A 14353-nucleotide genomic window follows, 5' to 3' on the forward strand; every position below is an offset into this window, starting at 1 on the left:
AACTTATTTTTAAACCAGTGAGGAAGTGTCACCCTCTCAATCGATTGTACCAGACCTTACATGTTTGAAAAAGCCCATCCTGGCCATTACACAGCTGGTATGTGAATGTCCCATATTGAGCAAAAGAGCAGTGCTTCCTCCCATCATGTCTGGTAAAATTCAAACTGCGTAAATGCTGCGAAGTGCATCCTCCAGTTGACCTCTGTTTGTTGCAGCCTGAAAGACTACAGAGGACCAAATGCTAACCGAAACTCTGTCACTCCACTTCCTCTTGTTGCTCGATTTATAGAAATGCTATCATAGGTTTTACAGTCATTGTTGGTTTCACAGGCTCTCGGCTCTGTGCACAGAAATGGACAGCCATGCTCAAGGTTGGTTTTCTTTTGTCTGCTATGTTAGTAAAAGATTGTGTTTATTGAATGCATTATTTGTAAGACTGCTCTGTTGGTTGTTTGTCTCTCACAGGAGGCAAAGCATACGGTCTTCTCAAGTCTCAGCAGGAGGAAAAACTGAACTCTATCAATGAGGTGAGTTGATGTCTTTAGGCAGAGTGATTATAATAGATAACTGGCTTTTGCAATGCTTTTTCTAGACACAGTGGCTGGACACAAAAACAATTCCCATTGATAATATGTCTGATCTGTAGGTGATATTTAACTATCACTTCCCCAGGCTTTTCTCTCAGATCCCCAGTATGCAGAAGAGGAAGACCTTAGCTCAAAGCTCGAAATGTTTAAAAGTGAGTATTTGTTTAGTGAATTATTTTATAATTCCATGCAGTGTCATACGTTTTTTGGAATAATATTATATTTGCTTATATTACAGAGAAATATATGGAGTTTGATCTTAACGACAAAGGAGAAATAGGTAAAAATGCACCGGCTTCAAAGCCCTAAAATATTTTTAGCTACAGATGGCAACTGTTTCTTTCATTAAAAAATGACCTGTTCTCACAGATTATCGATACAACTGCTGTTTATTTATTTCCTTCCTTTGAACTATGGATTTTTCTAGATATAATGGCCTTAAAACGGATGCTGGAAAAACTTGGATTGGCCAAGACTCACTTAGAGCTGAAAAAGATGATGTCAGAGGTGGTTGGAGGAACAGCGAAAGACACTATCTGCTACCATGACTTCCTGAATATGATGCTCGGAAAAAGAAATGCAATTCTAAAACTGTGAGTAAATACTGGGTAACTTAGAGAATGGGTAGAGAGCCAAAACTGGGTCAAGGGAGGCCAAAGGTTAAGGGAAGATTAAGCTCCACAATTATTAAAGAATAAATAGGTGCTGGATATATATATTTGTTGGAAGCTGCTAGTGATGTTGATGGCCTTAAACCTAAATCTAACCGATTAAGACACTAGTTTGATAGCAGAAATCTCTCATTCTCTGTCTCAATCCATAAATTGTAATGTAAAAAGAAAGAAAGCAAGAGGAAGAAAGAAAAAGCACTCTTTATGCTGCGTGATGTTTACAGTACTGTCTTGTATAGCAGCTGACATGTGATTTTCTTAATTAAGGATCTTGATGTTTGAAGGCATGGGAAAGGAGCAGGAGTCCCAAGATGTGGCACCACCTCGTCGCAAAACCTTTTCAGACCTGCCCTGAAGGAGCTTTCCATCCCAGCAGGGTCATATCACGATGACTTTTTTTTTGTTTTGTTTTTTTTCCCTGAATTTAAAATTGACCTAGATGCTTTGAAATTCATGTAAATAGGAAAATACATCAAACATATTGTAAAATGTGCAATTTCTATGAAGTAATGGAATCTACATAATCTACATACATGTTTGTGCATTTTGTCTTGTGTGGTTAAGACCACATTTTAGGCAACTAAGTTCTTTGTAAGTGAGCCCAGGCTATACTTTGTGTGGTGTTGCTTAAGCTGCTTAATTAAATACAAAATATGAAATTAAAAACATAAAATCTATATTTCATATAAGGAGTAAGCTGACATTTTACAAAAACATTTTACAAAACTGAGCATATTAAAAAGACACGTGCACATTCAAACAACTAGAAATACTGTTTGCATAGTTCTGTTGAAACTTAATTAAAAAGTGAATGGAAAGAAAATGAATTTTGTTCTTGTTCCTACTAATATTACACATTTTCAGTCATGAGGAACTTTATTTTGAAAAACTGTGAGTGGCCGGAAGTCGTGTTTGTCATCGTCTAGGGAGCGAGGATAAACTGTAGACTGTGCAAAACGCAAGCTAAGCGTTCAAGTTGATGTGTTAACTGATAAAAAGAGAGGTGAGTAAAAGTGACTTTGTGTAAATACTTACGTGCATGCAGGAGACAGTACCTCTAGATACAAATTGCAGTTACAATGATTAATTTGCACACTTATCTGCACTATACGTGTTCATGCTAACAAGCGCTAGCAAGCTAGCTAGCAAGTCAAGAGCTAACATAGGTAGCAGGTAAGAAACGCGAAGTCGAGACAAATTTAATATTATATCCAGTAAAACCACATTTTTGTTCCCCAGTATAAACGCTCCACTCTTTTGGACTAAAATGTTAGTCGACGTTTGTAAAGTTAATATTTCCGGAATTTATTCGAAGTGCCGGTGTATAGCAGTTAGCTAACCAGTGGGGATGTGAAATGAATCCGGTCCGACGCAACTCTGCTTTGGTTTGACAGGAGGATGAGCAGCTCGGAGGAGGTCTCCTGGATATCCTGGTTCTGTGGACTGAGAGGGAATGAGTTCTTCTGTGAGGTTAGTGCCCGGGATTACTCTCAAACTGAGATTTTACATTGGATCCACGGTTTAATTTCACCATCAAACTGCATCCAATTAAATAAAGTTAGCCAGAATTCACAGGTGCACTATTTTAGATGGGCACACACGATGCGTTGTTATTTTTATTGCACGCAGTCATGCTTTTTTGAGGCACTTCTGGACTTTTCAGTGTTTTTCTTTTGATTTTGTTTTCCCTGATCCTGCAGAAGCCATGTTTCATCTCGGCTGTATGTTTATGGTTGAAATGTTAAATGCATGTTTTTGGACTATTGCACAACAAAAAGCAACAGCATTCATTTTTAGTTTCCCACGAATCATTTTTTGTTAGTTAATAATAATGTAGAGCTGCCTTCTAGAGCCACTTTCCTGTGTCTGTTCCACTGAAGCACATGAGGCCTTAGGGAGACATGTGAAAGGGAAAAACACGTAAAATAAACAAATAAATCTAGGAAGGAACTTGGTGTAAATGTAGGAATCAATGTGCAGCACACTGGTTCGTCTCATACGTTAGCACTCACACAATGCAAGTCTAATTTTAAGTCCTCATTGGCAGCGTCTGAGTAATCCTGTTAAGGTCTTACGTAACGCTTCCACATCAGTGTGCTGAAGCAACGTCCTTTAACTGTAATTAACACCATTAATAGCCAGTCTGTCGTGTGTTCCAGGTTGATGAAGACTACATACAGGACAAGTTTAACCTGACTGGTCTGAACGAGCAGGTGCCTCACTATCGCCAGGCTTTGGACATGATTCTGGACCTGGAGCCAGGTGAGAATATCAAGGAAATAGCATTTCCCACGTCAAATGAAATAAAGCAGAGTCAGCGCTCTAACTGCCTGAATCACTTTAATTTGGCAGATGAGGAGCTTGAAGATAACCCCAATCAGAGTGACTTGATAGAGCAGGCAGCAGAGATGCTCTATGGGCTCATACACGCACGTTACATCCTCACAAACAGAGGCATTGCACAGATGGTAAGAGTGTTACTTAACAACTTCAAATTCTTACATGCTCTCTGACAAGAATCAGCAGTGATTTCTAAATTTTTTTCTCCGTAGTTGGAAAAGTATCAACAAGGGGATTTTGGCTATTGCCCCAGAGTCTATTGTGAGAATCAGCCAATGCTTCCTATTGGTAAGTCTGGCTTTTCGTTACCTTCATAATTGTCCCTCATACAAAACCCACACTGCACCTTTGACCTTCGTCAGTGACCGTCACGATCTCTTGTCTAATGTAGGTTTGTCAGACATCCCTGGTGAAGCAATGGTGAAGCTTTATTGCCCAAAGTGCATGGATGTTTACACCCCCAAATCCTCCAGACACCACCACACAGATGGAGCCTATTTTGGGACAGGGTTCCCCCACATGCTGTTCATGGTGCACCCAGAGTATCGTCCAAAGCGACCAGCCAACCAGTTTGTGCCAAGGTGTGTTTGATCTGACACCAATGTTATTTATTGTCAGTGTTCACTTTAACTAGTACTAACATGCCTTTTATTAGTATGTTTTAAGTGACTGGGGTTTTAACCTATTTTAATATTCTAATATACTAAAAGTTGGCATTGAGCACATGGTCAGATGTTTATATCATAATTTAAATCGTCATTCATTTCAGACTGTTGGTTTCTGTGTTGAAACTCAGGTATCACATCAGCACTCAGCCCTTGACCTCAGAGGATAAAAGGATTTTTATTTTCTGTGACTGTGAAATGAATAATTCTTCCTTTTTTTCAGGCTATATGGTTTCAAAATTCACCCAATGGCTTATCAACTCCAACTACAAGCTGCATCAAGTTTCAAGAGTCCGGTCAAGACAATTCGCTAAAGCTCAGCTTCGATGAACACAGTGGACTCAGAGACTTTGTTGTTTACTACTTGTTTGAAGCAAAGAATGATAAGATCCCAGTGAATGCCTGTACAGTTCCCCAAACTCACCTCTGTGTTGACTCTCAGATTCAGACATTTCCTCTTTTAGTGAAACACTTACAGTTGAGCAGGTTAGTTTTTCTGTATCAAACATGTAATTATTCCCAAAGGGTCAGTCTCCCGAGACGGTGTTTAATTGATGTCAGTCCATCTTTTCACACTCATCTGAAACAGAAAAGTGGCTTTAACTGTGTTAGTGAAGGCTACATGTTAGTGAAGGCTGCTTTGTGGCTCAATTGCAGGTGATTGAATGTAACAGGAAATGTTGCCAGCAGCCCGTCAGGTTTGCCTTATCTGTGATAGTCAATACATTCAGAAGTAGACATGAAATCTCATCAAATCATATTAACTTATGCTGCAGAAGAGATTTTGAGATGTGCATATGATTTTACTCAGTTAACATTTTATTTGATAACAGCAATATGTGTAAATGTGGTCAGGTGCTATTTTCAAGAACCGAATTCCAAATTAGACAAAGTATGGAGTTGTGTTAAAAATGGACCTATGCTTGTTTTCCTTCACATTCAGAGGCCATGTATGTACTTGATTGTTTAGGCAATTGTAACAATATTTTCCTGATAATCCTGAATTTGTAGTTGCATCATGTTTACAGTATTACAATCTCAACCCATGACATTCTCAAGAGTTTGCCGTTGATTGAACAAGCAGCAGCATCTACTGTGGAACAAGTGAATCGCATTAAATATTTATTTCCTACCGAGACCTCATCATACTTTTAAGTTGTACGCTTTACACACAGACGGCCCAACAAAATGCAAAATAATGCATGTTTTATTTTTTCATAAAAAGACAGGGATAAGTCACAAAGCAACAATATTTTCCATTGTCTAAAAACTATTTTCTTCAAGTGAAATTCTACATTTTCTTCCAGGAGAGGTTTCTGTTGTTTTCCACGTAGCTACAATACCGATGGCTTGTTTTTGGGTTAAAAAAGTTTGCTAACAAACATGCTACCTAAAAGGGGCTTATATATTCTATGGAAAATTACAGAGCAAACTACTTAGACTATGTGGTAAAAAGGCTTTACAAACTTGGTTGATAAGGAACGCAATTATTTAACATTGTGACATCTCTAGAGGAAGCCTGAAACATCACAGTACATCAAATCACACGAGACGGCTCCTACTTTACAAATAAATTACTGTATAGTAGAACATGTAAAAAAAGACAACTTGTGCTCCTATGAGAGAAAAGCCACATATACTGGGACAGCTGCCTTCACCTCATTCACGTGTGGTTACTGTGACAGACCAACTTTGTATTTACTGACCTCACTTGGCTGAACATAAATGTACATTTAAAATAGGGATGGATATACATATATGGACATTCCTCATACAATCATATGGAGGTCTGTAGTCTTACAAAGAATATCAAAACCTGAGATAAACAGACCAAAGCTTGTAAAACTTCTTCTTATCAACCAAATATATTCAAAGCAATTATGACTTCTACGCTACTGAAGAAAATCAGGGCTGAGGGAAGCACTCTGTTGTCGTGTGTAGGTTGTGAAGGTTTGATAAACTTGGTGGACTACAAGAGGAAACGAGTAAGAGTGATTCAGGGTGTCAGGCAAGACAGGTACGCAGGCCTTCAATAGAGACCTCGAAATTCAGTAAACAGAAACAATGGCAACCTACACTTTCATGAGCAGATGGATATGAATAACTTAAAAACCTCAAATTTGTACAAATACTATAAAAGCATTAATTCTATAAAATAGAGAAATATTTCAAAATAGATCAATTTTTTAATCCAAACTTTACAATAATGTGTAGGCTACTGGTTCTTGGCTGGTTAGGGAAGAAAAGATTTGATGTTTGTTTTCGTACCTGAGCAGTGAACAAAGCCAAACAACTGTCCAAATTTGAGCACAGGATACCTTTGTTCACATATTGATGCGAGGTATATCGTTTCATTAAAAAAAAGTCTCTCTCCTGAATTAAATAGACAAAGTAAACAAGAACAAAAAAAAGAAAAAAATTCCCATGAATGTAGTCTTAACGTTCCCCTAGCAGCACCAAAGGAATAAATGCTGATGATGGTGTCTAAACTAGGATGGAAACAGTGCATTTGTATAAAATCAACAATGTAAAAACCACTAGGAAAATAAAAGCATTTTAAAGCAAACATGACTGAGATCACTCAACTGAAAATGCTGTTCCTTAACCAATAAAAGAATACTCACTAAGCTTTTTTTAACACCTGGATGAAAAGCATTTGATCAAACTGGGGCGCCGTGCAGCCCTCCTCTACCTACAATGAACAGCTCAACTGAAAAAAAAAAAAAAAAAAAAAAAAAGAAAACAAAGAGGATCTACTAGGATTCATCTACTCAGCCATAATTTTAGGTGCAGATTTCGGAGATATTTCTTTTTGGATATGTGTGCGCAGTCGCTGTGTGTTGACAGGTGGAGAGTCAAAGGAATAAATGCAGGTGGTGATTCGGTTACAATGCTGATGCTCCGCCATCTTTCTCCTGCAAGAGAGACATTATGTGGACTGCATTAGTCTTAATATGAATTAACCTAATGTGTGTATGGCATAGTTAGACGTTTGGGATCGAAAGCAATCCAGGTATTTCCCAAATGCCAAACTATTCCTTTAGCGTTCCATCTGTTTCTCTTGTGTGTCATGGGCGGAGGGTTTGTAGCACAGAGGGTTTTACCTTATCTTGGTCAATGTCAGAGTCTGCAGTTATGACGATTCTTTTCTCCACACGAGTCTCCGTAGATCCGCTTTTCACCACCTGGCAGAGGGATGAAAAGATATAACTGACAGGCAATCAATCAATCAATCAATCAATCAATCAATCGATAAATCAATGAAGAGCGAGCTTGTACTGCTGACCTTTGAGATGTGAGTGGTAGTGGTGGTGACTGTGGTACCGCTGGTGGTCTCGGAGGTAACGGTCTTGGAGCTGGACACAGCTTTATCGTCTGTCCCATCGTCTGTCATCTGAGGAAAAAAAAAAAAAAGTGAGTGAAGAGTTGTTTTTTTTTTAGATAACGTGACCCTGAGCTTCAGCCAGGGAAGGTGCAGTGCTGCTTCAAGCTCATTCAGGAGCCCCTGGCCTGATCTTCCCAGACCTGCTTATTCTACAGTGCTGATATCTCCCTCCAATCAAACTGCTTATAGCTGAGACAGATCTGGGCTGAGCAGGTGCTGGAGCCCCTACCTTTGAAGACTCATAGATGAAGGTCTTGGTTGGGACGACAGGGACCTCTGTGGTGGAGATGCCACTGGGTAAGGAGTTGGAGACAGCTGTGATGGTGACTGTCTGGGTCTGCACCAGAGGGGGCTGTGGATGGGAGCATAGCCCCATGAGCAGCTGTTTAACCAGACACTTTGCACCTCACAGCAACCAGTTAGTTTCACACCATGCATTCCCTTGTAAGCCATTGCCTGTGTGGACTGGTTTTCCCTGCAACAGCCCTTCCTCACCAAATTAGGTTCAGCTAGAGGAGGTTTGGAAACCACAGAATCACCTTGTTACTGCCCTTCCCACCACCAACTACCACAAAGGAAACAGGGAAACGGAAAATATGAAGCCATACGTGGGTTGGAAAGATAATGACAGTCAATGATTCGTGGCTGGGAAGAATGCGCTAGTGTCACAGCGACCCATCACCGTAGCTGAAAAGTAAGCACAACACTGTGCAACACCTCTGCAGCAACCGCAATGACATTTGACTATGCTGAGCACAGACGGACGCACACATTTTGATTTACAGCGGTGCTGCAAAGGGGTGAGCAAGTGTGGCAGCCTTGATCTCAAACAGAGGCCAAGCAGAGACAGAATCAGCATCACCCTGAGAGGGTCGGGAGGCTACCTGGAAGCAGCGTATGACCTGTGGACCATCGCTCCTGAAATAGGAAGCTGGGGAAGAACCAGCTATCCTCCCAGAACACTGCGACACTGCGGGACACGATCCTTCTTCCTCCAGGGTCTCATTTAAAGCTCTAGAGCAAGGGTCGAGGGAGGGAGGCAGCTGCGCCATCTCCACCTCTACGATGGGCACCAGGGAGGTCTCAAAGACTACCACCTCCTCCTGATGGCATGACTCTTCCTCAGCTGGAGCGCCGTGGGCTTCGACACTAGCAGGCTCACTCTTGTGGCTCGCAGCGGGACTCGGTGAGCCTGAAAAGCCCAAATGGCTGCTGGTTTCCTGGCGTGCAGCCTTTGTCTCTGAACCATTGCAAAGGGGACTAGTGCACACACTCTAAAAAAGACACAACACAGTCACTGCATGATCATGGGTAGGCGACGTATTTCCTGCCGCCATGGTGTGTATAGTAAGTCATGGTGACATAGATTATAATGCATGCATGTTAAATATAATACAGTATCCACTTTATGAGGTAGTGCAGCTCTGTGGGAAGATGATGACATTTCTTTGGCTTGTTATTAGGCTTTATGTGCCAAAGCTTAATAAAACATTATTGAAGACCACATATATCCCATAATGTAGACTTTTCCTGACTGCAGCAGATTACCAGATAAGATGGATACTGCATCCAGGTATTGCTCCATGTTGTTTATTTCATCCTTTATGTGTTAGTATGAAATGAATTTTTTTGGCGTGTGTATGTGTGTGTTCATTTTCTTTCAATAGGTAGGAACTGCAAAAAAAATGACATGCCACTCACACTAAAAATAATGACTGATCTGAAACTGAAATGATAAAATCCAAGGCCCTTGAAAGGAACAAACAATCATATGAACTGTAGATGGAATGCCTTTTATTCTTTGGTCAAAACTGATTGTCAAAAAGTCATGCAACAAGGGATCTCTTGCAGTTGCTACATACTGTCTTGGAAAATACTGGTGAAGGACAGAGAGGTTAGTAAGAATTACATTTAAGCTGCCTCAAGGTCTCCCATCACAGGAAATACGAATACTGTGACAAAGAATACTGATAAATTTCCCAGTAACAAGACTGCCGTTTTCTCGTGCTTACTTCATGTGAGTTCAGGGAAAGAGTTCCTATATCCAAAAATCACATCACAGTGATCAGCTCATCCAAAGACAAACGATAATATAAATGTACCTAAAACGTGTATAAAATCAGGCTCAAAGTGACAGGGTCAAAAACCTCCAGGTAAAAGTCAGTTATTTGTTAATACTAGTTGATTTAGAGTCCAAAAGACATCACAGCAAATGTAAAAGAGCGGTGGGTTGATTGTCATTTCCAGTCCTAATCAGTCTTTGGAGAACAGGTCAGTTTCTGGCTGAGAAACCAGGTCAACTGTGCCGCAGCGGGAAACAGAAGGAACGGAAGTCTTGTTCCACAGAGGCCGGAAAAAAGGGCAGCTTCTGAAGTGGAGCAGAGGATGAGGGATGAAGAATGCTACAGTGATGTTGAAGAGAAGGCGAAGGAAAGAGAAGAGGAAGCTAGAGGTTGATGGCTACAGAAGATGGACTAGCTGCGGTCTCCACCGGGTCACACTCACACCTGTGTGGGGTTTCCGCAGGGTTGAGACGGCCCCTCAGCTGCGTTTGGAGTAGAAGTCTAGCAGGGGGCCGCGTGGGAGGCGGATGACAAACTGAGGGGCGGGGGGGGGGAGGAGGAGGAGGAGGAGGAGGGGAAGAGAGATGAGAGGGAGGTATTTTGAAATGTTTGCAATGACCGAAAATGAACTGAACTTGTAAAAAGTTGCGCAATAACTGATTACTGGAAATCTAAAATTCATATGCAACAGCATGAAAGCCGTGATTTGAACAGAAATACGATTCCGGTCACACTTTATGTTAAATGGTACACATCTTCAGCATTAACTATTTGTTTATAAAATACATTCGTAGCATATTGGCTCATTAGTCACTATAAAACACTTCTTAATGCCTCATTCTCAACATCACCTTACTTAGTATCCATAAGCAGTAATTAGGAGGTTATCGAGGGTAAATTTTTAGTTAATGGCCCAGTAGTTGTATAATAGGGTCATGCAGAGTAAGGCATTAAGAGCTTTTCAATGACAAATAAAGATCCAACATGCTACTGACGTTCATGCTAATAAGCAGCTAGTTAATAGTGAATATGTGTCCCTTAATATAAAGAAAAAAACATAATTCTTGTCGTCCAGAGCATGGAAATATTACTAGCACATGCATTTTAACATGTGTTTTTAGATTTTTCCATGTCCAACAACTCACTTTTCATTTATTTTTATTTATTTATTTTTTTTTGAAAAGACAGAAAGTCATCCACACTTGCAGGGTCTTATTTGAAAAAAAAGAGATGATTTTTACACAATCTTGTGATGGAACTATCTCAGTAAGCTAATGCTAATTGAGGCAGCACAGTCAGAATGATCTAAGGCCTTTAGCTTGATGCACTGTAGCGACTCAGTGCAGGGCTGGCTGTCTGGACAACCAGCGGCAGCTTATTTTCATCCACTGGCACTAGCATGAGCAATTCATTTACATTAATTTTTTCTTTCCTCACAGTGGAGGCCTTACTCTGCTGTCAATACACAACTGAAGGTCAAGCAGAACGACAAACTGGCGAGTGAAACTGAACAGAAGTAGTGCGCGTGCATGCCACGAGGCTGAAAACATTTGACCAGTGTCATACTGTTGACTGCTTACATCAAACATTTTGTAAATGTGTTCTGATTCATCTCTTCACTACCGACTCTGAGCTGTCAGCTTTGCTTTGCTTTGATTTCAGTGCAACTGTAATGCATCCTGACAACATGATGTACTGGAGGCATTTAACTTCAAGTGGAGATTTCTTATGCTGCAGTCGAGTTACTGTCTCACCAAAAGGCATGCAAAACAAACCTCCGTAGATTATGTTATTTATGCGACAGCAGCTAAACTAGATTGGGGCTATCTTTTTAGTGCTCTGAGTGTTTTTAATATAATCTTTTCAACTACAACTATTAATATGATACAATTATATTCGTTTTATGCTGAAATCCTGTTATAGCGAGAGTGGGGCTGCCGATACAACTGTGAATGAGGTCTCTTCATGAAAACAAGCGACCAAAAAAAGGTAAAAGCAGTGTGAAAAGAAAGTGCACAAAGCAGGATGCATTAGAAGAAGAAAGAAAGCTCATCAATGAAGACAGGACAGGGGACGCGGGGAGAGGTCAATTCTGCTCAGTGTCACAGCGTGCAAAAACCCACGAAAGGGTCATCTCTGAGTCATGCAGTAAACTTTCAAAGTCAGGTCTGTCGGTCATGCAATACGAACATGTCAGGGTTCAGAGGCATCCAATGCAGACGAACCAAAGTGAGTTCTCAGAGAGTGGACAACCTGTCCCAAAAATGCCTCGCCCCACCCCGGCATTTTAAGTGAACGTCGAAAAGTACAGACCCTATTCAACAAGTCCAACTGCATTCTTCATACGCATGCATGTGTTGCATAGCACATGCCAGAGCCTTGAATAGGTCTGTACATGCACACACGATCGATTACATTAAAGCTGCAAGGGAAGAGCCTGATCCCCTCTCCCATCAATTTCTTTCATTTCAGTGTACACATCATGTTAAGCATCCGAATGAATGCAGCAATTCAGTGTTCAAAGTTACACCAGCTGTTGAAAATGACTCGAACACAAGACGTTAGCAAGAATTTCAGGTTCTTCTGTTCCATTACAAATCCATGCACACTGCTCACACCAGCAGCCAAGCAAGTACGATCATCTCCGAGCCATGGAAAAGACGTGATGACGCATGTATAAATAGAGCTTTGACCGAGTCAGTCCAGGAATCGTTAAGTCTTCACGGCCGATTCTCTAATTCAGTTTGAAATGATGAAAGAAATTGCTTTGCTTGCTCCAATTCCTGAACCGACAGACTTCAAATCAACTAAAAATGGTTCGTGGCGAGACGTTTCTGTGGGAGACTTACCCCATCTGCACTGGGGAGAGGCTGGCCGTTGATACCCAGCGTGCGGAACGGAGAGTGCGTGGACAGACGCTTGTCCCACTCACTGGGCCTCTGCTCCGGGACGGACTCCATGAAGTTCCTCTTCAGCTCACTGATGCTGGCGTGATGCCTGAGCAAGTCCTCCTGAGGCTTATCGAACTCCTGTATGGAGAAAAGTGGAAGGGGGGGGGGGGGGCGTGCAGAGGCGGGGAGGCAAGTGGATCAAGAAAACAATCAGGGGAGGAAAAATAGGACGCCAGGATCGTGAAAGGTGGACGGGGAGGGAAAGGGAAGATGAAGGATATGCTCATAGTTGGGAGAGAACAACAAACAGGAGAGAAAAAAGGGAAAAAAAAGTCAGATTATGTTTCATTCTGTTGTTTCCATTTGTTTTGATCTACTGCAGATTAAATAAATGAGCAGAAGCAGGGTTAATTGGTCACTCTAAGGGAGCATAAATCTAGATGATCACACTATGTGGATTCTTGATAGATTATCAGCAACACCTCTTCAAAAGCAGATTCATGAGACCAGACTTTGGCTTATAAAGGACAGATTCAGAGGAGTCGGTGCCGTGATTTATCAAAGTCAATTATCATGTGGAGTCTGGATGGGTAGGGGATATAAACTACTCGGTGCAGCGTTAAGGATCTATTTCGTAGCATTAGGCTTGCACTGAAAGACGTCGTGAACACAGGCTGCAAATCAAAGAGCAGGGGAGGTGATGACGGCAGACATGGCAACATGTTGTCAAAGACGAAGCCTCGGTATACATGGAAACCTGTTCATTTCACACCAATGAACGAAAGCAACAGCAGCAGCACTGATGTGGCAACATTTAGCACCAAGTTGATCTTTATCGAGATATACTCACACCCATTTTACCCTATTATACACACTGCAGGCGGTGATAAAGTCAAGTGTTGACTTACTGAGGTGCTAAAGAGCAACTTAATGATAAGTGTTCCTCCAAACATCATTCCTTTCATATGCAGCAGCAAAGACGTAGAATTAGTCACATTCTTCTTTTCAGTAGTCAAAAGATTTCACTTGCAAAACTGCTGAGAAAGTGCAATGCATTACTGACAATTTAGGCAATGACAAGGAGGTAGAAAGAGCTAAAGCAGGAACAGGAGAATACTGATGATCTGGAAAAAATATTTTTGTGTCACATAAAAAAATGGAGCTGCTTGAGAGTCCAGGCTTGAAGAATGTCTAGAAACGCTCTTGCTGTCCCTGTTGAGCTTAAATGTTAGCTCGTCAAGTGACAGGGGTGATCATTCGGGACAGTTTAAGGATGCTCTGGAGCACAGCATCCTTAAAGTTTGCGTACACCAATGCAAGTGTATCCTGACCATAACCCAATACTTATTTGCAGTAAATTCAACAGCACTCTCCTGAAACAACCGGATTAGAGTGATATTGCCACACACAATCACGCGCTTATCATGTAAATCTAGAGCCAATCATTTGTGCTGATGCAAAAAGTGTGAATCATGCCACATGCAAGCGTGAAATTAAACAGCAGCCGTTGTTGCCAAAGAGCAAGAAAATACAGACAGAGACCGAGATCTCCAGAAGGGATACAAACCTCCAACATTAAAAGGCTATGTCTGATATAAATTGAGTCACCCTCAATTTTCTTAGCTCTTTTCTGTGAAAAATGAAAAGAACAAAAAAAGAGTGTGGGTTTGTTTCCGTTTCCCTGTGTGCTGGCATTACACTGCCACACCTTCGACATGCACACTATCAAATTCACCACAGTGTTAATACAA

General features: G+C 41.1%; 3 protein-coding genes across 17 annotated transcripts in view; 2 read left to right on the forward strand and 1 right to left on the reverse strand.

Moving 5' to 3' along the window:
- Positions 1-85: 85 nt before the first annotated feature.
- On the forward strand, positions 86-2068 carry LOC143324552 (allograft inflammatory factor 1-like). Its single transcript, XM_076737147.1, has 6 exons — positions 86-371; positions 466-527; positions 673-739; positions 826-867; positions 1015-1180; positions 1526-2068. The coding sequence occupies exons 1-6, from the start codon at positions 353-355 to the stop codon at positions 1611-1613; spliced, it is 444 nt and encodes a 147-aa protein (XP_076593262.1). The 5' UTR covers positions 86-352; the 3' UTR covers positions 1614-2068.
- Positions 2069-2166: 98 nt separating this feature from the next.
- LOC143324551 (casein kinase II subunit beta) lies at positions 2167-5401 on the forward strand. The gene is made up of 7 exons (XM_076737146.1): positions 2167-2261; positions 2653-2728; positions 3418-3520; positions 3611-3726; positions 3811-3886; positions 3990-4179; positions 4487-5401. The coding sequence occupies exons 2-7, from the start codon at positions 2657-2659 to the stop codon at positions 4575-4577; spliced, it is 648 nt and encodes a 215-aa protein (XP_076593261.1). The 5' UTR covers positions 2167-2261; positions 2653-2656; the 3' UTR covers positions 4578-5401.
- A 46-nt stretch (positions 5402-5447) lies between these two features.
- Positions 5448-14353, reverse strand: part of LOC143324549 (protein 4.1-like) — a 32469-nt gene continuing 23563 nt past the window's right edge. For 5 of the 15 annotated variants that reach the window (XM_076737131.1, XM_076737135.1, XM_076737134.1 and 2 more), the window contains 7 exons: positions 14170-14232; positions 12561-12740; positions 8533-8922; positions 7878-8000; positions 7550-7657; positions 7368-7448; positions 5448-7178 (listed from right to left, as the gene is read on the reverse strand). In XM_076737131.1, coding sequence (XP_076593246.1) covers positions 7149-7178; positions 7368-7448; positions 7550-7657; positions 7878-8000; positions 8533-8922; positions 12561-12740; positions 14170-14232 — 975 coding nt within the window. In that variant the 3' untranslated portion in view covers positions 5448-7148. Of the gene's footprint in view, positions 7179-7367; positions 7449-7549; positions 7658-7877; positions 8001-8532; positions 10247-12560; positions 12741-14169; positions 14233-14353 lie in introns of those variants that run through there. The other 10 variants (XM_076737136.1, XM_076737133.1, XM_076737137.1 and 7 more) reach the window with 7 other exon arrangements.

This window comes from Chaetodon auriga, chromosome 8 (genome assembly GCF_051107435.1).
Source record: "Chaetodon auriga isolate fChaAug3 chromosome 8, fChaAug3.hap1, whole genome shotgun sequence".
NCBI lineage: Eukaryota > Metazoa > Chordata > Actinopteri > Chaetodontiformes > Chaetodontidae > Chaetodon > Chaetodon auriga.